This window comes from Netta rufina (genome assembly GCF_964035555.1).
Source record: "Netta rufina genome assembly, chromosome: 17".
Lineage (NCBI taxonomy): Eukaryota > Metazoa > Chordata > Aves > Anseriformes > Anatidae > Netta > Netta rufina.
The window spans coordinates 8,509,241-8,534,191 of NC_140141.1; the positions used below are offsets into that span (position 1 = coordinate 8,509,241).

Here is a 24,951-nt window from a genome sequence, read left to right on the forward strand (position 1 = left end):
AGGAGATGTTTGCTATATATGTTGTAGAAATGTTTGAAGAAGCCACCTGGCCTGTGATTAGGAACTCAGTGTTCATCCTAAAAAGTTGGTTGAGATTAAAGTTTGTTGGTGAGTCCAAGACATCACACAGGAAGGAGCAACAGTGTTGAGCTTTTATTTTCTGTGGCTGACCTCAGCCAGCAGAGCACTGTACAGGGTGTGCAAGAGTGGTCAATAGGACTTCCTGAAGTTAATTTGTTCCCCAGCCTTCCTTGAGGCAACTCTCAATAGACAGTAGGTTTTCTGCTTGAATCCAGACAGTTGTAACTGGAAAACACATTCATCTGGCCATTTGATTAAAAGGCAGAGGCCTGTGCACTGAGAGGGGCTACTCTTGTCCGAAACCACTCACTGAAATCCTCTTCTGGCATCTCCACAATACTTTCACGTACAAACTGAAACAGAAAAAGGTTTTCCTGAGCATTTGATTTTATATGTAAGAGAAAGACATAACATGCGGGAAAAAATTGATCATTGTGACAATGGAAGAAAAATACTGATTTCTGCAAACAGTACAGTGCTTTATATCACCAAAATATTTTAATACAATTTTCAGAACAGCTGGATTTGCTCTAAAATGAATTAAAAGCAAAACTCTACAATCTTCCTTGCCATTTATACCCTGAATCCTTCAAAGTCAATTCTTGTGTTTTTAAACATATGTCTGTCTCCTGCCTGACATAGCGCTATATACATGTACATTAAAGCAAACTGGAGTTAAATAAAAAACTTAATCTGAAATCTCTTAATTTATATTAATTGATGCTCTTCTTGCTCCTAAAATGCTAGTTTCCTTTATCAATTCCAGTCAGAAGAAATACCAAGGTCTTCCCTCCTCAGTGGCTATTTTTGAAAGATGTATAAATAAGCAGATAGGAGATTCAGCAACACTTACCTCTTTTTTTCTATTAATACTACTCTAACATGAAGGGTCAAATGAAAAGGAAACAGAAAGAATATAGCAAATAAATCTAAAAAGAAAAAACAAGCAACAGAGACACATATTGAGCATCAAGATAAGGCTGCCTCTCTGGTTAGCAACAAGATATGCACAAGACAAAATGGCTATTTTCATAAAACATCGAGAAAATGCAGGTAGTCTGATTTCAACACACTGGGTGCTTTGCTCTTGTTAGGCATCATATACTCAGTAAATGAAGATGCACAGACGCTAACCTGCTGCCCCTCTGAAATTACTGTTCTCTTGCAAATAAGAAAGAACTGTAATAAGAACAAAAAACAGAAGGTGGCATCATTGCCTTTTTTTGTTCTGGTTAGACTATGTAGCAGTATACATTCTAAATGTATTCTGGGTTCTTCTGTCTTTACTTTCTGCAAATCACTTCTACAACTACAAGAGCTGAGCCCAAGTTAAGATCTTGAGAAGTAGATTATTTTGACACGTTGTTGAAGCAAAACAAAGATATCTGCAGAATTCCAGAATCAGTGGCATAATAGCTCATAGATATAACTACTGGGAATGACAGGCCTCTTCAAGGCACAAGAAGTGAATGTTTCTTGTCGAGCATCTTAACAATTTATGACAGATGTCACTTCCACTGTGGCAGTAAATAAATCAACAATGACATAATAATAAAATTATACTGATTAATAATCCAGTGCTTGTCATAACAGCTTTCTCCTGAAGAGTTCAATGTGCCTTGTAAAAGGTGAATAGTACCATCTTCAATAATGAGATCCTAAATGATTTCATCTGGTAACTTTCCACTGTGTGGATTTCACCCATAGGTGTCTGCTTTCCTCAACCTTATCATACAAAGAATCAAGAACAGGACTTGTCTCACCTCCACAGCTGCAGCAATTTCTGGAGAACACAGTTCCCACACCTGTAGATCAGTCAAAGCCCTAAGAAAGGTGTCATGATGAATTTTTAAATCAGGAGTCATGCCAAATTTTTCCAGTTTCTTTAAGATTTTCTTCACGTAATGGTCATTCTTCACAGACTCTGGGAGTCTGGCCAGCAATACAGGAAACCTTTAGCAAAAAGAGGAACAGCAGTAAAAGAGAAGCCCTAGGAACAAATGCTTATCTGATGGATAACTCTAGGTCTGCCTGACATTTCTGCCACTTTGCCACCTCCATGGCTTTTTTAAAAAAAAAAAAGGGGGTTCTTTGTGGAATGCAATACTCAGTGTAATTCCCATTGACTAATGCAAAGGAGCTTTATTTAATAGAACTTGTGTACTATCTCCCTTTACAAGGGCATTAAAATAGATGCTTCTTCATTGTTCGTTTAAATTTTGAATGACAAACTTGGTTATGAAAGCAAATAATAATAAAAAACTGAACAATATTTCCATTTTTACTGGATATGTCCTCTTCACCTTTTCCCCATTTATGTTTAGCCTCTACAGATTTTCTAATGCAATCAGTGCCTTCTCTGAAACACTTTCTGATTTTCTTTACTATTCCTTTTCCCCCGTTAACATCATTCTTCATTACGTGCTGACATAAATCTCACCGATGTGAGCATGCAGTAACACACAGTCTTTACCACGGCATTCTGAATATAGAGAGCCAGAAGGAGAATTACACGTTACAATAAAAATAAAACTCTTGTGAAAAGACTTCCATTTTTTTTTAATGTTCTGTGTAAATTCTGCAGTGCTGTTTTGACAGTCTTAAAGACTGATGTTCCAAGCCTTTCCAGACTGTGCATGACTGGAGTTTGCTGGCTGAAGATTTGGCAGCACACCAGCAGGAAGTGTTGCCTCCTCACAGTTTAGGATGCACATTGCTGGTACAGCAGGAGAGGGGTGAGGAATTTTTTCCTTAAATCAGTAAAAAAAGGAAACAAATAGGTTCTTGTCTTCAGTAGAACCACTTCTATACTCAGTTGCATACTGCTGGTATGGCTGTTTAGCCAACTCATTACTATCCCAGTTAACAGAACTGTGTCACAAGAAGGTCTTGTATAACACATTCGTGCATTAAGATATTTTCTTTGAGAAGGGATGCTAGGGCCAGTAGGCTCATATCATACTGTTCATATTTTATTTTTATTTTTCTCACTTCTTGAGAGAGAGAAGGCAACTAGACTGACAGCATAACATAGTAAAGCATTCCACTGCAATTCAGCTTTCCTAGCAAGGCACTGTTTGCAAGAGTATGGGGAAAAAAACAGCCGTGTTGTAAATGAAGTAACTGCTATGATGAACGCAATTTCTCTGTCATGACCTCATGTCTCCACAAGGGGGTTGACCAGTTGCGTCAGAGATTTCACTATTCTTGCACCTCTCTCATTAGCACTTCGCAGGACAGGCAACAAAAACGTATACTCATCTAACTATGCTGATATAGTCAAAGGAAGACAAGCCTCCTTACTGTGGAAGTATGATTTTTATATGAAGGAATAGCTGGCTGATAGTACTAGTCTCATATGGGGGAAAAGTGAAAAATTATACTGGTGTAAGTCTTCCTTATGGAGCTCTGTCCATGTTAAGGCGTTTTGTAGCAGAACTGAGCATATAAAAGCAAAACCACATTCATTCCAGTTTCAGGGCTTATTTACATGTCAGAACTTAAATTTAGTGGACAGCTGGAACATATGTTGGAGAACTAAAACCAGGGTTTTGCTATATAGGCCAAGACTAGGTTTATTCATTAACTCATGACAGATGAGTTCCTGGGCCACCTGCATTTTGGGCCTGAGATAAGAAATTGGCTTTTCATTACTGCTATATGTGAAGGACAGAAGGCTTACTAGCACAGAGAACAAAAGATGGTAGACTGAAAAACACATTCCATGCAGCTTGCATTCTCTGCAATGTCTTTGTTTTATGTAGAAGATTTTATTATTATTATTATTATTTATTTTTGTTTTTACTAATGACAGCTCTGTGACCATGACCATCTGAGGGTCTCTGACTCCTTACCATTTTATTTCATCTTCAACATGTTCTCTTTCAGCTCTTACGTCCAGCTTTCTTAGTCTTTCCATGTCTTTTTTAAAGTACTTCAATCGTTTCAAAGCTAGATATTTGAGAGAGCATCGCTCTTCCTGGCTCCTACAAAAAAAATAAATAAATCTGTCCTTGAAAAATTACCATTCATCTTCACAGTTAATTCCGAAGATACTAAGGAAGGCGCAAAACAATGAATGTGAAGAACACATCATATGACGAGTCTGTGGACACTAATAAACTTCCTATTTCTTCTAGAAGCATATTTAAAACTGTTTACGTTTTATGTCAACTCTAGGAGGTAAGAAAAACTTAAGTCAAAACACAAATTGAAATTTTAATTTTAAGTTTTAATTGAAAACTCCACTGTCTATAAGGTATCCACTACTTAAAAACAAACTAACAGAATAAACAGCAATGCTTCACAATGATTTAGGGTAAAATTGTCCTTCCATACTGAAGAATACTATCAGAATGATTAGTTGCTTAGGCAGTCACAACAGCTGCTCAGGGAAAAAAGTAAGAACCCAGCTCCAAAGAAGGAAATCTCTGGGGCAAAAAAAATCTAGCTACAAAATAGAACAAAAGATTGGAAAGAAGAAGGAAGAGAAAAGGGGAAAGAAAACTGTGCCTATAACATCCTGCAGAACAGCCACGTAGGGAAGGATTTCAGGCCTGTTGCTTATGGAGAAAAAACAACTTGCACAACTATCACCCAGAAACATTCATCTGTGAAAGGAAAAGGAAGACAGATTTCAGCTGATCAACTAAGCAGAAATGTCACTGATCTGGGAAAAGGCCTTGAGAGAGGACATTGCAACTGTTACTATGAGAACAGTCAAAGTAATGATGAAGAACAATACAGCAATCTCTGAAATGAAATTACAAGATAGCCATGCAGACCATATGCGAACTGAATTTATTATTCTCTCTTTGAATGTCACAGTCCTTTAGACCCAAAGTAAGTATATACAACGTATTTATCAGAACTGTGTTCCACAAGAGTCATTCAGAAATATCCCAAAACACTTCCATAAGTTCTTAACCTGTAGTGTATTTTTTGTATGTGGACAGTCATGAAGTTTTCTGGACCATGCCTTTATTCTTATTTTTATCTAAATCAGTAGATGCATTTTAAAACATCTGAAGACAAGTCCTAAATCTGGTGAGAAGCAAGGTGCAGGGTCTTTTAAGAATATACAGGAAGAGTCTCTTTTTACCTCTCAAGGCTCTCTAGGGTGTCATGTAAACAACAAGCTGCTTCTTCACGTACTTCTGCGAACTTTTGCCTCGTGTCAGCCCGCAAATTAGATTTTCTCTTAATGAAAGAGCTGATGCGGCAGCTGCAAATAAAACAAGAAAAAACCTTTGAATTAACATCTTGTGGTAACCATCTTGTGACAAGCATCTGTGTTGCTTACAACATACAGTAATGTGAATGCATGTCAATTTTGAGATCTCATTCACAGTAATATCCAAATTTAGTATATACAGTTTTTAATTCATGAAATTTACAAAATAATTTGATTAAAATTATAAGTTATATTAAATTCAGATTGTTTCCAACTTTCCTGCCAGTCACTTTCTTCCAGGAAAGTCTTTTTGCACTGCATTGAAATGTACTAACTGTGCTGCAAGTTTTTACTGGCTTGCTCTTGCCTCACTACAATAAAATGCTGACATTTGCATGCCAAACTTTTTCCGCACATTGAACTGAGTTTATACAGCATATAACGTCCTTCAAAAACATATTTGTAAACTCATCCCTGCCTTCTGAGCCTCTGATTCTTTAATATTCTCTCTTGCTCTTTAATGAATGGCATGTTTGCTCTGTAATCCGTCTGAGCCACTAACAGCAAACCGTAAGACAAGACAAGCTTTAAAATAGTGTACAGTTGGTTTGTCCAGAACGTGAGACATCCTACAGGTGCTGATAAAACACTCTTAAAATGACAGACTTGCTGGAGTTCCTTGCCATCTAGGTACAAAGTTTCCGATTTATTTTTCTCTTGATCTCTACTCCAAGAAAAAAAAATGCTTCAGCGAAGTCTACTTATAAGAATAGTTTGTTGTGTTCGTCTTAGAGCTATAGAAACCACCACAGAAGTGAATAATGAAGGAACACACCTAGTGTAAGTTTATTCTGCCATCCATGCCAAGAAATGTTAGTATCATTTGAATTCACTGAACACTGAATTCAGCTGTTCTGAAAAACATGCTTAAGCTCTGTCCTGGTGAGTTGCTTCTCCTAGTCATTTAGAAACACATTGAATAACATACCTCTGCAGTCCAGTCTTCTCAACCATATCTTCTTGTTCAGGGACATCTTTTGACATGTAACCATGTGGTATCTGGATCAGCTTCTGCAGGGCTGATAAAAAAAAATAATAATAATCTGTAAAAACATGCTAACTCAACTGTGCATTTTCTTCTAGCAGAGAGGATGTCACATACATTGGCCCAAATGAAGCATCCTCAGAGACCTAATATTTAGTACTTAAAAAAAAATTAAGTTTCTTTAAAAAATACAGACTTTTAAAAGAGGTTTCAAGATAGGTAACCAAATACAAAGGCACCCAAATCATTAATCCCTTTTGAAAGCAAAAACATTGTTCTTTCAAGCTGTGAAAAACAACACAACAAAACAAACAACCATCAAGTAGGAGATAACAGATTATTATTATTATTATTATTATTATTATTAACATTAGATGCTTGTAATAATAGTACATTAGAAAACTGGAAGATTTGAACAAAATACACAGAAATTCAATCTTCAGTTCCTGTATTGTTTTGTTAGTATTCTAGTGGCATAATTGTCAAGTCTTCTGAATTTGAGCCTACAGCATCACTTTGCCCTTCTTCTTTTAAATATCAAATGGAATTTAATACGTTTAAAAACAACAGGTATCCAGTTACATCTTTGCGTCTCTTTATTGTCATCTACTAAAACATAAGACCTCAAGTAGTCCTTCATTGGCTATATGTTCCAGACTATCCACCTCTGAGCAGATCTTTCTCACTAACAATGGTCTCTACTTTTTCTGCCTTCCACTGTAATGTGAATGCTTATATTCTCCTCTCTCAAACACCTGGAAAGCCACTTTAACTCACTGTTTTCCTTAAAATTGACATCTTTATTTTCCTCTCCACTGCTGTTTTCATTCCTGCTTTTATGCCAACTCCCTAGAAAGACACTGAGGTGGCCATCTTCTGTACGTTATTCCCTCCAAACACACGTATTAAAAATCCCAGTGTTAGCTGTCAAATTCTAAGTCATCCTTTGAGGTGCTTGGTATGTCCCATATGGTAGTAAGTGGTATTGTATTGAGCATTCAGCATCTTGAAGTTACAATCCTCAACTTCAAAAGGTAATTTCTGTGTATTTTTGTGAAGCACCGCATATACTGTAATAGAAAACGACTGCTGAACGTTAACTGTATTAAATATGAGCAAAAACTACTTCCCCTTGTTAAAAGTACAGATTTGAATATTATACTGTGAATTTATAAATGTAAGACATGGATGCTAGAAATTGTTGGGCACCAGCTAATGGACTAAAATTTTTAAGAAACATGCTTATAATAAAGATCCTCTATTAACTGTGGCCAAGGTAAGTTTCAAGAGTGCCAGACTCCTAGCCAACCTCAAAGCTCTACCATTGACTAGTTTAAACGATGGTTCCCCTGTGACTCTTACTAGTCAGTGTGTTAGCCTCTAAGATGCTGGCTATACCACTGAACCTCCTAGAGCTCTAGAACTGAGAAGCAGTTTGAATATGAAGGTTGACTCCCATGGGGTTGGAGCCTCTGCTCAAAACTGAGCTTAGCCTGCATACAGATCTCATTTGTTCTTGGCATGTATTGCCAAAGCCCTTCTAAAAAGAATCCAATTATCTTTTCTATTTATGGTTACCATACAGGCAGATAGAATAGCTGGATATCTGAAACCCATCTATGCTGCTGATGTCTGTCTGGGGGAGAAGAACTGTTCTAAGGAGTGGCTGCAATTGGTGCTTTCTCCAAGATGAGACAAGTTGTCTCAAGCCATTCCTGATAGCAGCCCAGCTGGCAGATTTTGGAGAGAGAGAACAGGAAGCAAAGCACAGCTAATACCAGAGAGATATAGGTCCTTTTTTTGACTATCAACAGAAACAGAGGGCCTCATGGAAGTGGTCCTGGTACGAAGCCTGACGGGGTTCAAGAAGAGTTTGGACAATGATCTCAGAAATAGGGCTTGATTTTTGGGTGATCCCATGTGGAGACAGGAGTTGGACTTGATGATGTTTGGATCCCTTCCAACTCAGGATAGCCTACAACTCTGTGAATATCTCCGTGCCCTCCATTTTATAGTATTATAATCTGTTCCAATTACCAAGTTAGAAAAACTGGGGAAATGAATACTCCAGCTTGTCCATATTCATAATATTTTTGAAATATTAACCTCCATAGCTGTGAGCTAGGCAGACATTAATTAGAAATATGAAAAACAGCAGAGACTGTAGTAATTTCACTAGACTGCATTTGCAACAATTGGGGTTATGATCTCCAGCTCTCCCACAGACAAGCTGTATGAGCTTGGCAAACCTCCTTGATTTCTACATCTTAAACATCTGTGTAATGGGGTACAAATATATACCTATTATGTAGGGATGTAACACTGATTAAACCATTGTAAAGATATTGATCAACCCTAAAGAAGAGGCCAAAATACAGGTGCAACCTTTATAATTAAGAACCTTTGCACAAATATGCATATATCCTCTTTTAAAAGTTTTTGCCTGAGAATTCAAAGCCACACTGCTGGCTGAAAAGCTTTGGAGCTAATATCCAGCCTAGAGCTTGGGGCTAAGACCTCTCAGATACAGGTCTCATTTTAATTTTCAGTGTGAAGAAAACTTATGCTGTGAACTGATTTGCATATACGTATATTTTTGCAGTAGCCACAAAAAATTAGGTTTACATTTCATACATTTAAATCACATACTCTGTCCACATAAAAAGATTCTCAAATGTGGCAAAGGAAGCAAGCTTAGAACACTAATCTGCTTTGTAAAATCTTTGACTGATTAGATTGGGACCGAATGATAAATGAGCTAACCTCAGAAGTGACCTGTTATACCGCAGCTGTAAGCACTACAGCTTTCACATTTTCCTTTGTCAACACGATGTAACATTTAAGCTTTTGGACTAGTACAGGTCCTCGCTCTGCCAACAGCTTTGAAAAATCAAACTTGTATAAGCAGACATTCTACAGCAGCAGTCCTAAAACTACAGCATCTAAATTAATGGAAAGCCTTTTGTCCAACTGCATTTTGAATTCTTTCCCTAACATAAGTATTATCTCTAAGAGGCACGCTCAGGTGTAACTACTAATTAGCTACCTACTACAGAACCTTTCCCACTTTTAATATGTGCTTACATGTGGGTACATGAGTTGTGTGTACTCTCAAAATTTTGTCTGTGTGAGTTTCATGAAGCTTTGTGAATTCTAGATAAAGGCTACTGACTTATAATCTATTTCCAATATGTGCTTTTCTGGTCTTGACTTAGGAGGAAAAGACTGAAGATTACCTAGTTTTGTACTAAAACGCGTTGCAGAGCTGGCAGATAAACTATTCTGTCAGATCAAGCATAGGGTAGTCACTAATGGATGAGTAAAGGAATACAGAGTAACAAACCCCTGAGTTAAACAGACATGTATTTAGTGGATCAGTTGTTTAAACCACAGAACAGTTTTACTGTTTTTACCTCCTGTTGAATATTACAGATGTGGATGAGTGTCTGATCATAAAACTGCTACAACTGACTATTAATTAAAACTCTTACTTAATATTCACATGGGACTACACTGTCTTTAAACCAATTTGCTAACAGTGAGGGTGCAAGGAACTCTGTACAAGTCTCCCTAAGTCTGAAGAGAAATACGCTTGTACATCTAGCAGTGTCTTTGAACTAAGGACTCCCTAGTAATGCTGAAAACAAATCTATTTGATATTAGCAGTCAAGAAAAGAAACTTACGGGGAAAAAGACGATGTTGTTCCTTAGTTTGCACTGACTCACTCATAACATCAGACAAAGCTCCATTCGTGTTGACATTGTCTTCAGAGTAAAGCACAAGGGAATTTACACTACCCTGAGGGGTTTGACCATAAAAAGACTGACTACTAAGCTGAGAGATGACTGGAGTAAATATCTTGTTTGTCTTCCTGAAAAGTGGACAGTGTCGTGCTTTCCGCATGTATTTCTGTACAAAGAAAAAAGAATAGAAAGGATTTTCAATACCAAATGTTAACAGCAAAGTTTGTTTCAAAATTCTGTTGCAAATTTGACAAGAAACACATTTCCATAACTAATCAGAGCAGTAGGTTTTTCCAGCCTTCCTGTAACTTCAAAGATTTTTCTTCAGTGACTTCAACAAAGCAGTGATTTCTTGGATCATACCTGCTTCAATTTGTTACTTTTCTTTGACATTCCTCTGCTGAAGTAACACTGAAGCAGTGGAGAAGGTTTGTAATAGAGCAACTTTCTCATGTCCATGGAGGAATAGGTCAAAATGGTTTGATAAATGTTTGGGTCTCCTCCCTACACCCACTAACCTGGCAAATAAGTTTCCTGTGTCAGGAATGTAGATGTGAAAGCAGATTGAATTCTACAGGTTTATTAATCAAAACACCATGCATTATAAAGCAAGTACCCCTGGAGAAACCCAGTAATTCCACTACAAGTTTCATACCAAATATGAAAAGCAGTGTTCAAGCCATAATTAGTGTAAGTGACAGAGAGGAAATTATCATTAAGTCAGGAAAGTTATTTCAGAAAAATAATCCCAGCAACATAGATGCTAAAAGACACACAAAGGTTGACACGCACTTTGTTTTCCTCTGCTCATGTTCATTTGGACCTGACTTTAGAGAATAGATAAGACTATATGGAAAAGTCAGAAAGACCTCTATTTAGAAACACCCCTGTTAATTCCGTGACTTGCTGACTTTGCTAACAGCAAAAAGAATATTTGCATAAAAACACTTTTTTTTTTTTGGTCTTTTAGAAGTTTCACAACTCTTGCTGCTTATTCCCCAACAGCAATCTTCATCTTCCATTAAATCATTTTTGTTATTATGTCAGGAGGGTACAAGCTGCAAGTGCTGACAAATAACAAGAGCAAACAGCTTGCATGTAACAACAGCCCATACTTCTAAGAGTGCCTCACCTGGGGCTTTAAAAGCCTTTTACTAAACTTCTTTAAATTTGCCTTACAGGGGGCAAAGCAAGGAACTAAAATCTTAGGCAAACTGCTGAATATCAAAATGTAAGATATGCTAGAGTGGAAAATATCAGAATCCACTTGTTCCGTATTGAGCTCTTCTAGTTATGCTCCTAAGCCAAACTCATTCCCACTTTATTTCCTTCCATTCACTTTAGCAGTTTCAAAAACCAAAACAAAATAAAACAAAAGTCTTGCTGTGGTTTCAGAAAGATGGACTATCATAGCAAAACAGTTACCAAGTGTTTTAGATCATTTGTAGTGTTTATAATGATGTTTGCCTTACCAGATTACCATCCTCTAGGATAATAATTTTATTTATCTTTTAAAAGGCTTTCATCTGAATTGCTTTTCTCCTTTCCTCGGCTTTGCTTTGAATGTGCCAAGTGAATCTTGCTTTCTTCAAATAGAAATTTAGTTTGAATTTGTTCCAAATTGAGCTGTATATTCTGAGTAAAAAGGCAACCAAACATATCGTGACTAGAACTTATTGGAACAAGGTTTTCCAGGACACTGGTCTGAAATCCCCAGGTGCCCAACTCATAAAGAAAAGGGGGCAAACGCAAGCCAAAGGCTACATAAATTTTAACAAAGTATTTAATTCTTCCCACATCGGTGATTATCTCTAAGGCCAAGCCACAGTTTCAATCTGCAGAATAACTACATGTTGCTTTTGCTATTACTTAGCATCACACTGTTATTCATCAAAACCCAGAGAGACAAACAATCTGCATTCACAGGATCCAGAGTATAAAATGTGGTATCAGGAAGTTCAATTAGGCAACAACAACAAAAAAAAAAGCTTGAAAAGTTAGATTAATTCCTAAGGAAGAAATTACCAATGAAGTTACCTTTGTATTTGTAACAAAGAGCTCCCACATGAATGCTACTAACTTTTCCTCTTCCATTTCTTTCACTGTTTTTTTACAGCCACCAGGGTCCCTGAGTGAAAATGATTTAATCAGTTTCTCATCTCAAGAGTCTTTGTTTTATTACAACTTCTTTTAAGAAATGTAGTAAACATACAAGCTGTGATTACACTACAGTCACAAGTGCAGATGAACCTAAATACAGCAAAGTCATTTTTGCAAGATATCACGCTTGTACTGGGTCAGATTTTGCTCTCAACTTCCTCTGTGCAAGTACTGAAGAATCTTATCCAGTATAGCCAGATTTCATGGATAGAAATGACAGGAGGTTCATACAAGTTTGATTTTTCAAAGCTGTTAGCAGAGCGAGGACCTGTACTAGTCCAAAAGCTTAAATGTTACATCGTGTTGACAAAGGAAAATGTGAAAGCCGCAGCATTTGCAGCTGTGGTATAACAACAGGTCACTTCTGAGGTTGGCTCATTTATCATTCGGTCCCGATCTAATCAGTCAAAGGTTTTACAAAGCAGATTAGTGTTCTAAGCTTGCTTCCTTTGCCACATCTGAAAATCTTTTTGTGTGGACAGACAGTATGTGATCTAAATGCAAGCCTGATTTTTCATGGTTACTGCAACATGAAGTACGTGGGTATGCATATCAGTTCAAATAACTTTGAGGAAGAGGAGTGGTGGTTACAGACTGCAACAGAAAACAGAACTATACAAAAGACGATACTACTTCTGAACCTGGAAATGAATCCAGAGTCTTTATGTTCTGCTGTCAGCCTGTATTTGTGAGATTTATTGACAAACTGTTCCTCTTATCCCAGTCTATTGGTCGTTCCTCATATGTAAGGGGTTGAAAAACCCATCTATGATACATGCTGGACTGGACTGATTCTCCTGTCTAATTTATCAGGCTAATTCTACATAATGCTACTCTGACACTCTTGTTATATATAAATGTAGTTTGTCTTGACTGAGAATATACAGAGAAAACAGAAGAGCTCTGCCCTGTAAATCAAGCATTGACTGTTCAATGTTTTACCAAACACACACAAATAATTTAAAACAGAGTCAATGTTGTTATATTTATTAACTAAAAATGCTGAGAATTTAAATTATTATTTACTTTTAACAGCACAAAAATTCAGAAGCAACACAATGCAGTTTTGTTAGAAGTACCATCACCATTGTAACATAATTGATAGAATAAAAGCAGCCACTAAATATCACCTAATAGCTGGCTTTGTTCTGTAATTATAACATTCCTGGAATTCCTGTTGTGTTCAATGAGATAACCCTCTAAAGAAGGCTCCAGGAATATGCATACACATTAATACATGTATTTAATTTTCATAATTATTAACAAAAGAAAGAAGGAAAGAAAACATAACTAAATTTGGTTGGGTCAACTCAGTATTTTCTGCTAGTTCTGTAACTTAAAATAATAGAGGACCATGCTGTGCTATTAATTTGACTGTACAACTCCCTGCTGACTGCATGGGGGCAATGTCAATACAAAATTTGTTTATGCTGCATGGCATGGAATTAATAACATTTCACTCAAATAGTTATTACTTGAAATAAGAGAAACAACAAGGTATAAAGGACAAAAGATTCCAAAATCCTAACTCCAAAGACTACCATGCATTATGAACGTACATTGGATTCCAGCAGGTTAATATGGAATGCATCGAATTGTTGGATTCAAGGGTCAAAGCTTCCAAAAGCCAGTGTATGGCACACAGCTGCCGGAAAAGATGTTCGCTATAAAGTGGAGAAACAAATGTGTTATGCTACAGTTAGGAAAATATAGTTCAACTGGCAACATGTTGCCAAGTAGACAGCCTAGCAATAAAAGCTCTTGTTGATAAAAGGCATTTCTGTAACAAATTGTTTATTGTCCCAGTGAATTCCAGACACCTCTTGAGGTTTTTGCAATGTTGATGCATATTATTTGGTGGGAAATGTTCCAACAGACTTGCCTTTGTGATGTACTTAGTACTTTCATACCTATGAGGGTTCCAGGATTTATGACCTCATGATTTGGATTCTTATGTATCTTTTTGGGTGTTTTTTTTGGATTCTACAGTAGCTTCTAAGGCTTTGCATCTGAGAAGAGGCAATGTGTTAGTTCAAAATGCCAGGCTGATCTTTTTCTGAACTAAGATTATCTTTAGCATTCTAACCTAGTCCACAGGCAAGTGTGAATATATAAAGGTACTTTTGGTGAGCAACAGGTTAATAAACAAAATAGCGTACATGATATGTGTACTGTCTTTTCCCTGTCTTTCCTAGGCCTACCTTTTTTTTTTTTTTTTTTTTTTTTAAACTAGGCAAATTAAATATTAACTTTTACAGCCTTTCCTTAAGATAAGCCTTATCTCAAAAGTTATACCATATATGCAAATAAGTCAGAATTTTCTGAATCAAAATCTGGAGGGCAAACAATGTATGTTTGTTCACATGCACCCACACAGGGTTTTCAGTAACTTATTAGGATTCAAACATTTACAATTGAAATTTAACAGTCGCTGAAGACTGATTATTTTGACTTATCTTCATGAAATTCTCAGGAATCACAGAATGGTAGAATGGTTTAGGCTGGAAGGGACCTTAAAGATCACCTGATCTTGTCCACCAGTTAAAAAGATGCATATGCATTATGGGGTCTGTTTTGCTGTGAATCCCCCTGGTGTCCTCCCAAGGAAAGCATGAAATAAATCTGCCTTCAAATATACCTTTTTGCTTCAGGGGGTCTTGAAATCAGGACACTGGTATAAGCAGGAGTGAAAGACCTTAAGGTCATCTTTTTTTTCTTCTTCCCTGACTTCTTCAAGTGGTTGCTTTCTGTTAGAGAACAGCTATAGGAAAGAACAGAATAGAGTTAAAAAAAGGAGTATGTGAAATGAAGACAGAACCAATAAAATCATTTACAGTGTTCACATCACCACACCACATTCCCACTCTCCTCCTCACATTAAAAAAAAAACAAAACACTATTTCTCTAAATCTGGAATTACTGCATATATTAAAAATATTGCAAATCAGATATTTACCAGGATGTATAATTATTAATAGTATGCTTATGATAACTGCTTATTCCAGTGATCTACCTGTTCAGACCACACCTGAGTATGGAGCTATTCTGCACTACGACATGGGTGCATGGATGGCTAAAACGTCAAGTCAAAGTGTGGGCCCAGTATGACACAGACAAGTCCAAACCTTTTATAGAACACGACATGACAACTCCCTAGCAATAAGGTACACATTTCACTGAGCTGTCTGCCAAATAGAAAGATATTTATTTTCCTTACATTCAAGACTCTTTACTTTTTAAACCTTAAACAATTCAAAAATTGCCTTTAACCTAAGAACAAAGATTGTTGCTGGTAACTCTGACAGAATGAAATTGTCTTATAGGAGCATACAATCTGTCTGCAGACACTTTCTAAAGGGCTCTGGAAAAGCAGAATTTGCTCCTGCTAGTTTAATGATACGCTTCAATCTTTGCCATTTTTTACTTCCAAGGCCCAAATGTAGCCACAAATGTGAACTGTAACAAAGACATACTAGATAACCAGAAAGATTGTTTGTTTTCCACAGGAAACAGAAAGGAATGAACAGAGAATCTCACACAACAATCACAAGAACTTAAAAATCACAGAAAGCAATCACGTAAAGTTAGTGAGCACAGCAGGCAGAGCTGAACATGACCTTTTCTACAGACCTTTTTGTCTCTAAAGAATGAACAAATCACTTGTCAGTAAATAGGCGTATGCCATAACCTGTTTTTCAAAATATATTCCTCTGGGATGCTGAATCAGGTCCTCATGTCAAAAGCACCAGCTCATAGTTCAAAGGCAGCAGAAGTATATGGAAACCTCACATACCTTTCCAAAGCAGAGAGAGCATGATTATGGACTTAGTGGAGATAGAATATAGCATCTTTTCAGAAATACAACACTTTTTGCTCACATCATGTCAAGATCACAATATGAAAAATAAGGAAAAATGCCTACAATCAACACAGACTCCAAGTCTGTATCACCTAAGCCAAGACAAGTGAAGGAGGCTTTTAAAACTGACAGTACATAGAGCTGTGTAAGGTGACTATGTGCGGCAGAGGAGGACTTAATGAAGACAAGAATAAATAGAACAACCTTCCAATGGTTCATCATTGCATTAAAAATTAGTGTGATAGTCAAAGAAGCCAAAAAGAAAAGAGCAATAAGAGTGAAGCATGGCAGATATATCTGCAATAGTTTGCTTTCTCCTTCAGTGCAATTTAGAAGAGTGACTGAATGGCACAGCTCCTACATAAGACAGGAGATCCACAGAGAAAATATAACATGAAATACTATAAGCTGGATAATAAATTAGTATAAAACTGAAATGATATTGGCCTTAAACAGGTGAGAGGTTAACTGAGAACTGGGTGGAGCTTCAAACTTAAAGTTATATGCAGATTTCTTTAGCACAGACTTCCTAGATGGATGAACAATTGTGGATTAACATTTCCTTCCTCAAACTAAGGAAGCTGACACCCTCAGACTTCTTATTGCCTACTACAAACTAGTAAATAATTGGAACAAGGGCTGGGGAGCGTGTCCCCCAAGCATTCAATTGCTACACATTTTCTAAAGCAACAACTTTGAATAGTACATACAATACTGGCAGGGGCATTTCAGCTCTATGTTCAGGGACCTTTTCTTTTACAGAGATCAGTGCAGCTCTACAGCCAACTAAGAAACGAATGAACACATTTATTATTTAGTCTAACAAAGATATCTAAGAACCATAAAAATTGGCAGGTATTCCTTCTGTCCCAATAGAAATGTCTTAAACAAAACCTCATTAAGCATCTTCTTCATTCACATAACCTTACCTAAATTTGTACTTATTAGAGATAACCAGAGCACATGAATTCCACATACTTTGTTGTTCAGAACAACATGCCTGTTTTATGCTTCTTCAAATCACTCTAACTTCTTTGTAGTTCTAATGAATAACAGAATACTGGTACATACAGTGGGACTATTGTATAGGCGTTTAAGTCCTCGATGGAATCCCTATTCCTACTGGGTGGCACTTTGCTTCTACTTTGTCATGTATTGTGAAAAGAAACTTACCAAGTCTGAAGCACTGATATATTTAAAACTGTTGATAACAGACTTAAATGCTACAATTTACGTAACAGCAATAAAGAAGTCCCAGCAGAGACTTAGTATTTGCTCTTTTCTTGTAGAGGAAAAGAAGAAGGGGGAGACAGAAAATGCCTAGACCCGTCACTGTGTCACACCTTCAGTGAAATTTGAGCATATAAAACCATGCCAATAGTTTCATCTCTTGAGAAAGACTGAAGTCAGACGTCATCTGTTAAAAAGGCATTTTGTGCTCCTCCAGCAGTTTAACACTGCTTCAGACTTACTTATTCCATGAAGTTCCTCATCTTTAAAGTCAGCACTGTGAAAGCTGGGAGTGAAGAAAGTTTCTACAACAGATTATGATCTGTATTTTGTATCTAGACTTTTTTTTTCTTTTAAACTGCCTACCACTGCAGACAAATATGTGTAAAACGTCACACAACTGGAGCTAACACCACATGGGTAAATCACATGGGACAGTCTGAATGAACAAAGGCACACCTGACAACACCATGCATTCTTCTTTCACTTGTTTCAGTGTGTCCTCCTGTGCCACTCAACATATCCTGGAGTTGAGAAAATTCTCCATAACCCCCCCCTAGATTTTGACATCTGATCACATTCTAATGACTTCCAAGTAGAAACGTTGGCAGATTTTAGAAAGCTTTACTCTAAAAATGAAAATAAACTCTCAATTAACATGTTAACATTTTGCTGTTTTAATCAACTCAGTAAAAATATTCAAGGATAGCAAGCTTACAGTAGGAACTTTTACTACTGTAGAGTTTGGGGTCTTTTTTTTTTTTTTTTTTCTTTTTTTAAGCTATTTTTACAACTGACAAAGAGCCTAGTACAGGTATAAGATTAAAGTGGCTTTGTCAGTATTCACCCACAAGCCTGGAAGACACTGCACTAGAAGGTTTTTTTGTTTTGTTTTTACTGCTAGAAGAAGCCATTTCTACATAAAAATAAAATTATCTGTATGGCTATACCTTCATAAAGGAAAGAGGAATGTTGAATCTTTTTAGGTCAGCCCTGCTATATCTAAACAGAAGCAAATAAATGCCTTCAATGATCTGAATCATCACAATAATAAAGGCAATGATATTTTTCATACGTGCAATTTTTTTTTTCCCGTGCAATAAATGGGGGATTAGCTGAGTTATAGGTGACAGAACAGTTACATACAAAAACGAATAATGAGCACTGAGTTTACAAAAGGCTTTCTGGGAGGTTAATTCAAGAATTTATTTTTATTAAATAGTCCTGTTTACCTAAAACGTTTAAGTGGCCTTCATTATCCTGGGATCACAGTGCTTCACAGAGCCATTTAAAAACATGGTCGTAGGTGACTTGGTTAAGGTAAGAAGAACGTTTTAGATTATGCAGATAGAGGCAAAACTTCCAAAATACTTTAACCTCTATACCCTATACCTTTTCTCCTTCTGTAACACCATTTATTTTTCAGTAACATGCTATTATTTTCCCATCTTTTCTAGCTATTCAGCTAGTGACCATTTAGAACACTGTGTATTAAACGTGACTCTAGTAAATATAATACTTTTCTGCTTGAAAACTCTCAGCCTATCTATGCTACTTATCTGTGGTTTTTTGTGTATTTGGTTGGTTATTTGGACTGGGTTTCAAACTAACAGGAAAAAAAATCTTGTTTTTTAATAACGGTTATAAATTGTCAACTCACTTTGTGACTAGGGTCTGACTGCATCTTGGATGATTCTGGAGACTGAATTCTCCAAGTTGAGAGTCAGCTCATGAAAGAAAGGTGAATGATAGGAACCCAGTACCTAGGTTGGACATAAGCCACAGCAAACTGTTGAGGAAAGCATAGTTAACTACAGTCCTAACTCATGATGGCAACATTGTGCTGTGACTTCCTGGGAAATCTTTTATAGAAGTCAGGCATACTGGCATTACAATGCCGTATTGATTTTCAGAACAAACTCCAAATCCATTTTGATCATCAGATTAGCCTCTGCCTCTCATTAGTCTTTTTATCTTCAGATAAAACTGTAGTTGGAAGCACTGGGAACATAGAGCCAGCCATGGAAAACTGTTAGACATGAATGAGCTTTTGATGCAATAAGGCTCCCAAAGGTCTGTAACCTCTAGAATAACCATTCTGTCCTGCTGAGCAAGTATTTAATTATCTCACCACCTAGTGAGGATTGAGAGATGGAAGACAAGTAGAACAACATAACAAGCATTAGAGGTGCACTGAAGAGATCAGACTGAGGCAAAAGATTGAAACCTATCTAATGGAGAGAATACCAGAGGAAGGTGGTAATAGGTCTGAACTAGCCAAGAAACACATTCTGCAAGCCAAGCCACTTATTCTGCATGCAATTCTTTATTATTCTTAGTTCTGTGGTCCTATTTTGGGGACAAAAGCATGCCAAATTCTCACCAGACCTCCTCTTCTCCTCAGAGAATCAGTTCTAAGTTGGCTATGAAACCTTTCCCTAGTTCAAAAGACTTTCCACCTTCTAAACTTACCCCTTTTTAACAGTGCCTCAAACATTTTTGTTCCATGCTTGTTAAGTTCAGACGTATTCACACAGATTTTTAAGCATTTTTTCTTTTAGTTCACACAAGTAGTAATCTGGCTCAATACCAAGTAATGACAGAAACCAGAGATTGTTACTTTTTAAAATCACTGACCTTGGACGACCAAAAGCCCTCTGAGTTGACTTACGTGCTTGTTTCTTCCTCTGACTCTTCTGGATCCGAGAAGTGTGTGGGTGGCTGGAAATCAGTTTCCCATCTTGTGCCCTGAGCCTGCTGTTTGTTCAGTGTGTTCTTCCTCTCCAGTGATTCTTGGTGAAGTATATGGAAATATGCTCCACCTTGCTTCACAGCACTGACATGATGCCTGCCAAAAATCATCATAATTTGGCCAGTGTACTAAAGACATATTAGAAAATTAATTTCTATGCAGCCCACCAACTGCATTTTTAACAGATTTCACATTCTTCTACATTCAACATCAGTATTTCTTTCTGCAATATGAGAGAGGACAACAATTCCCTAATGTGAACTGGGAGATCTTTCCATTACCTCTTTCAGCACAGGTTAACTATTCAATGTTGGAGGTTAACTACTGAACTCAGGACACCACTGTGTCCGCTACTTAATTTAAAAACTACCTGACTCGTTCTAATTTACAGCAGCCAATTGACCAGTGGGCCCCTCACTGTCTTAATTCAGTTGTCAGCAGCTGACAGGCAGTACCCTGAAGCTACCTGTTAGCTGTTAAATTCCACTTGCTGTCAGAAGGCTGAATTGTTAGTCAAAGGGAAGCTGCCAGAGAAGGCAGTGAGCGAGCCGAAGACGACAGGACGGGTGTTACTGCAAGAGAAGGAAATGAAGAAACCATAATGCACTCCCTGGAGGATGATAACAGAGACAAAAAAAGAAAAGGTGAGCTGGGGAGGAAAAGGTGTATGGCACACCACCACTTATTAACACGTTACCTAGAATGGAGCAGATGATCAAAGTCAGACAAGAGCATGCTATTCAAGCATAGGATGGGGCCCTTTAAATTAAGGCATTGCTGACTTTGGAATTAAGTGTCATCAGCTGGTATTGATTCTTTCAAAAATAATCTAGTCTTGAAAGCTGGGTCTTGTTTTTTTACTTAGAAGTAATACCCCTCCTTTTATTACCAGAGATGCATTAAAGCACCTGAAGATCATATAGGGTACACATTTCAGGCACCAAATTAACTAATTCTCAAGTGGAACCATTTACTCCCTCCTTGCTTCCCTTGATGAAAAACCAGTTGCACAATTTAATGGCTTTGGGACTGGGTTTTGTAAACTTTAAGTCCAACAATCATAAATGCAAGTCTGAACACCTTTCATTTGCAGAAAGATGGCAACCCATCTGCCAGATATTTCTATGCTAAAAAATAAAATAAAATGAGACAATAAATGTCCCTGACAAGAAATACTGCATGCTTTAGAAAAACGTGAGGACTTCAGAGCTTTGTCAGACTGGATTGTCTTTTTTCTTCCATAAGAACCTAGTATTTTGTATAACAGACACCTCTCGGAATACTAGAAAATGTTTAGTAACTGCAAACTCCGGCTTTCTGATCTTTTCCAGTAGTTCTCGAGCTCTCTCTTTTCCCCCAGCCATCAAGATACTTGTATGTTAAAATATTTTTTTCCCCTCCATAGTGCTTGTTCTATATTATTGCACACAGTAATTAATATAAGTATTCCCCCTTTAAGATCAAAACCACTGCTGTACCTGTGCATTATAATACCACAAATAGGGAACAATAAAGTTATTTGATGAATCAAAGATATCTGGTAAAGATATACAAACTAGAAAGGATTTGTTTGTTTCTTTTTACATTAACAGCCATAACCAGTACTACTGGAGAAAGATGTATAAGTGGCAAAGTGCATTCATTACAATTTTTTAACGCTTATCTAATATAGAAGACTTCAATATATGTATGCCAAAATCAATGATCGCTCTCATATACCAATAGGAACAAGAAAAGTTACACATGCTTGTGAATGAACATTGAGTCTGTGACTTCCTTGAAGTCTCAGGTATCACAAAATTAGCTCCAGTCTCTAAATAAAGCCCTCTCATAACTCCATAGGATTATTTCTGGCATATTCGTGAATTACTCTGAAGGTTCATGGACTCTTTTTAGGAAAACATTAAAATAAACCCAAGCTTAAAATATAGAGGTGGCAAGTGTACTTTTCTGCACTGAAGATTTATAGTGTATTGCTGAAACAGGACATCATATATTTCTGCATTTTTAATTCTGGCATCAGGATACCCTGTTTGTACAATAACTTCATAAATTTATCTGTGTTGTCTATTTGACAAGTAGGTGAGAATCATTCATTAAAATACAATCAAGATAAAATTTGGCATCCATTTATTAAAGTAACTGAGTATCAGTCAACTGTAGTCACAACACAGATTTTCAACTGTTTCAGATAAAAGGACGTCTTATTTTTTAAGTTAATATCTTTGTCAGTATGAAAATTAAAGGAGTTTCCTGAGCAGTGATAATGTACCATCAAATACTTCATTTTTTCAACAGGAAGTTATTATAGATAAGCATCAATGACGTGCACAAAGGAATAGCCCAGTAGTATACTACACAGAAAGAAAAGTTGTTACAAGTTTGGTACGATTACGTACTTATTAAGTTTTCTTCAATTTACTTTTTAGGGAATAAAGGTGATCAGCTAATTGTAATACAAAGCCATTAAAGTATCAGGGAGTTGAACTTCTACTGCTGATATGTGATTCTTGGTACCTTTCTTTGAGCAAGAAATGACTCGCAAAAACAAAAGGATATCACATATTTATCTTAATCATAATTTAGGTGCTAGACTAACATTAAGAAGCTATAACAATAATACCAGAAACCTTGCCATTAGGGTAAAGACAAGCTAGACATTTTCCAGGTTTTTTACATTGTTTAAATATATTTTATTTAAGTGCACTGCTCATCTTCACTAAATTCAAAGGAATCATACTAAGGATTTATTTGTTCCAGAAAATCAAGATTTACCGTTAACAACAACCGCACATTTACCTTGCATAAAAACAAGTTCTGTGGGAGGTGATTTACTAAATGAATGACATATACTCCTGAACACATGATGCCAAGCTCTCACTCAGATCAGCTGGTGTAACCCCAGCCTGAACAGACCTGCTAGAAAGAAGGGCAGAAGGTTGCATTACCATGAGGCTGCTCATCTGTTACGCAGCTGTATTCAGTGCAGCAGGTGGTGTTACTGGGGACACCTGAGTCTCATTAATTCTTCCTGCTAGTCTTCCCCTATCCCATTCCCCGAGGTGCAAAGAAAGAGCAGTCTCTATGTACCTGCTTGATTCTTCCTCTCTCTAAGGCCTCACATTATAATCATGGTAAATAAAAATTGAGTTGTGAGCTTTAAGGAAAATAACTATTTATCTATCATACAATTACTACATATGCATAAATTTCTCTGATCGTGGAAATTGTTAGTCTCTGTTTCATAAAACAGCTTATATAATTTTCTTATCTTAATGGTTACAGCCTTCATATCAATAAAACTAATGACAGAACATCTCCTGCTCCAGACACTGTACAGTAGGCATTTAGCCTCTTCCAGAGGCTTATAGCCAATTGCAAATATAAATAAAACCAATGTGGCATTACCCTAAAAGCCACTGAAAGCACATGCTTTCTAAATGCCATTTCCTTTCATTTCATAAAAGCATTTCAATTTGCAACTGCAACAACTCCCTGCAAACCCAGTAAAAGCTTCTCTCCTTGGGCACAAGACCAGATTCTGCTGAGGGTGTTGCAAGGTGAATGGCAGCTGGGAACTGCCAAACTTGTAGCAGTTGTGACAAATTCACTAAGAGCTAAGGCTTCTCAAGTGAAAACCAAGTGCAATTTTATGCACACTGCCACTTGAAAGCATGCTGAGTGAATAATTTCTATTGCAGAAGTAATACAACCCATATCTATACGAAAAAGCACAGGAAGCAGTAACTTGGAAACTACAGTAAAGACAGCTAAATTGTATGCAGCATTCTGAATGTTACAGACTAAACCAATGAATTAAAAAACAGCACAAGTCTTCTTAATGAAAACTTTGAATTATCTGCAGCCATGCCATCGAAAGCTGTGATCCTATCAAAACCCTCAAATGAGGCTGATGAGCAGCTAGATCCTGAAGAAGTCAAAGAAATATCCACAGAAGGAAGTGGTGAGAGCAGTTCATGTGTATTAAACACTTCATGTGTATTAAACTCAAAATCTAGGCCTTAGCCTAGGCAGCACTGTGGTAGTGGACAGTCTGTCTTTTTGAACTTAAAACAAGATGGAAGTTCTGATTACTTGAAGTCATTAAGAATCCCATAGCAATCTCTGCAGGTGCTCAAGTGTTAACACCTGCATTCTCATCAGGTTTCAGCTGATTAAATGTTACTGTCCTGACAGCTGTTTCAGTTGGAATAGGACACTTTTTTGTTTTAATCATTCCAGTTCCTGAAAATACTATGTGGTGTGTATGTGCAATAACACATCAGTCTTCATTTGAGCAGTTGCTGCATCCTAATAGCTGAAGCAATTCTAATACGTCCTCTAACTGTCTGACAAGGTGCTGTAAAGCTTAAATAGTATCTGTAAAACAGCAGGAAGTGCAGAGATAAAAGAAAATCCTTATGACACAGTACTGTTCTCATTTACAAAGCACGCAGAACAACAGGAGAGTAAACTCCACATTTGTTGTAAACTGTCAACACTGATACAAATTCACACCAGTGGAGAACCTGTTCCATTCTCAGTATATACTGGAGCTGCTGACTATTCCACTCAGTTCTTTAGTGCCCATATGTTCAGTATGGTAATGCATATGTATCTACGCCTGTATGTCCCTAAGTTATTTATTAAGAGTGCTTTACACATTTGGGATCTCAAAGTAAGACAGTCTCATTGAAAATGAGAATTAGTGCACTCTTCACTTAAGGTATACTTGGAGAGTTATTAAAAAGTGCTTGCATGACCTCCCTTCTTAAATTACCAAAAGCCACCAGTGGTGAACCTGCTCTTGAGCTCTGTACACATGGCGTTTAGGTCACGTCCTGAAGTCTCAGCACATGGGCAGAAAACGCTTGCAAGTATTCACAATTAATATATAGGTACTAATG

The 24,951-nt window shown here is 37.0% G+C and overlaps 1 protein-coding gene across 1 annotated transcript in view; it reads right to left on the minus strand.

The window, feature by feature from the left end:
* Positions 1-335: 335 nt before the first annotated feature.
* CCDC60 (coiled-coil domain containing 60) overlaps positions 336-24,951 on the minus strand; it is a gene marked incomplete at both ends in the record, with an annotated part of 57,671 nt that continues 33,055 nt past the window's right edge. Inside the window, 10 exons of the mRNA XM_084297432.1 lie at positions 336-434; positions 1,845-2,034; positions 3,936-4,067; positions 5,183-5,305; positions 6,243-6,333; positions 9,984-10,209; positions 12,081-12,171; positions 13,763-13,867; positions 14,842-14,964; positions 19,964-20,140. Of these exons, the coding sequence (XP_084153558.1) occupies positions 336-434; positions 1,845-2,034; positions 3,936-4,067; positions 5,183-5,305; positions 6,243-6,333; positions 9,984-10,209; positions 12,081-12,171; positions 13,763-13,867; positions 14,842-14,964; positions 19,964-20,140 (1,357 nt within the window). The remainder of the gene's footprint in view (positions 435-1,844; positions 2,035-3,935; positions 4,068-5,182; positions 5,306-6,242; positions 6,334-9,983; positions 10,210-12,080; positions 12,172-13,762; positions 13,868-14,841; positions 14,965-19,963; positions 20,141-24,951) is intronic.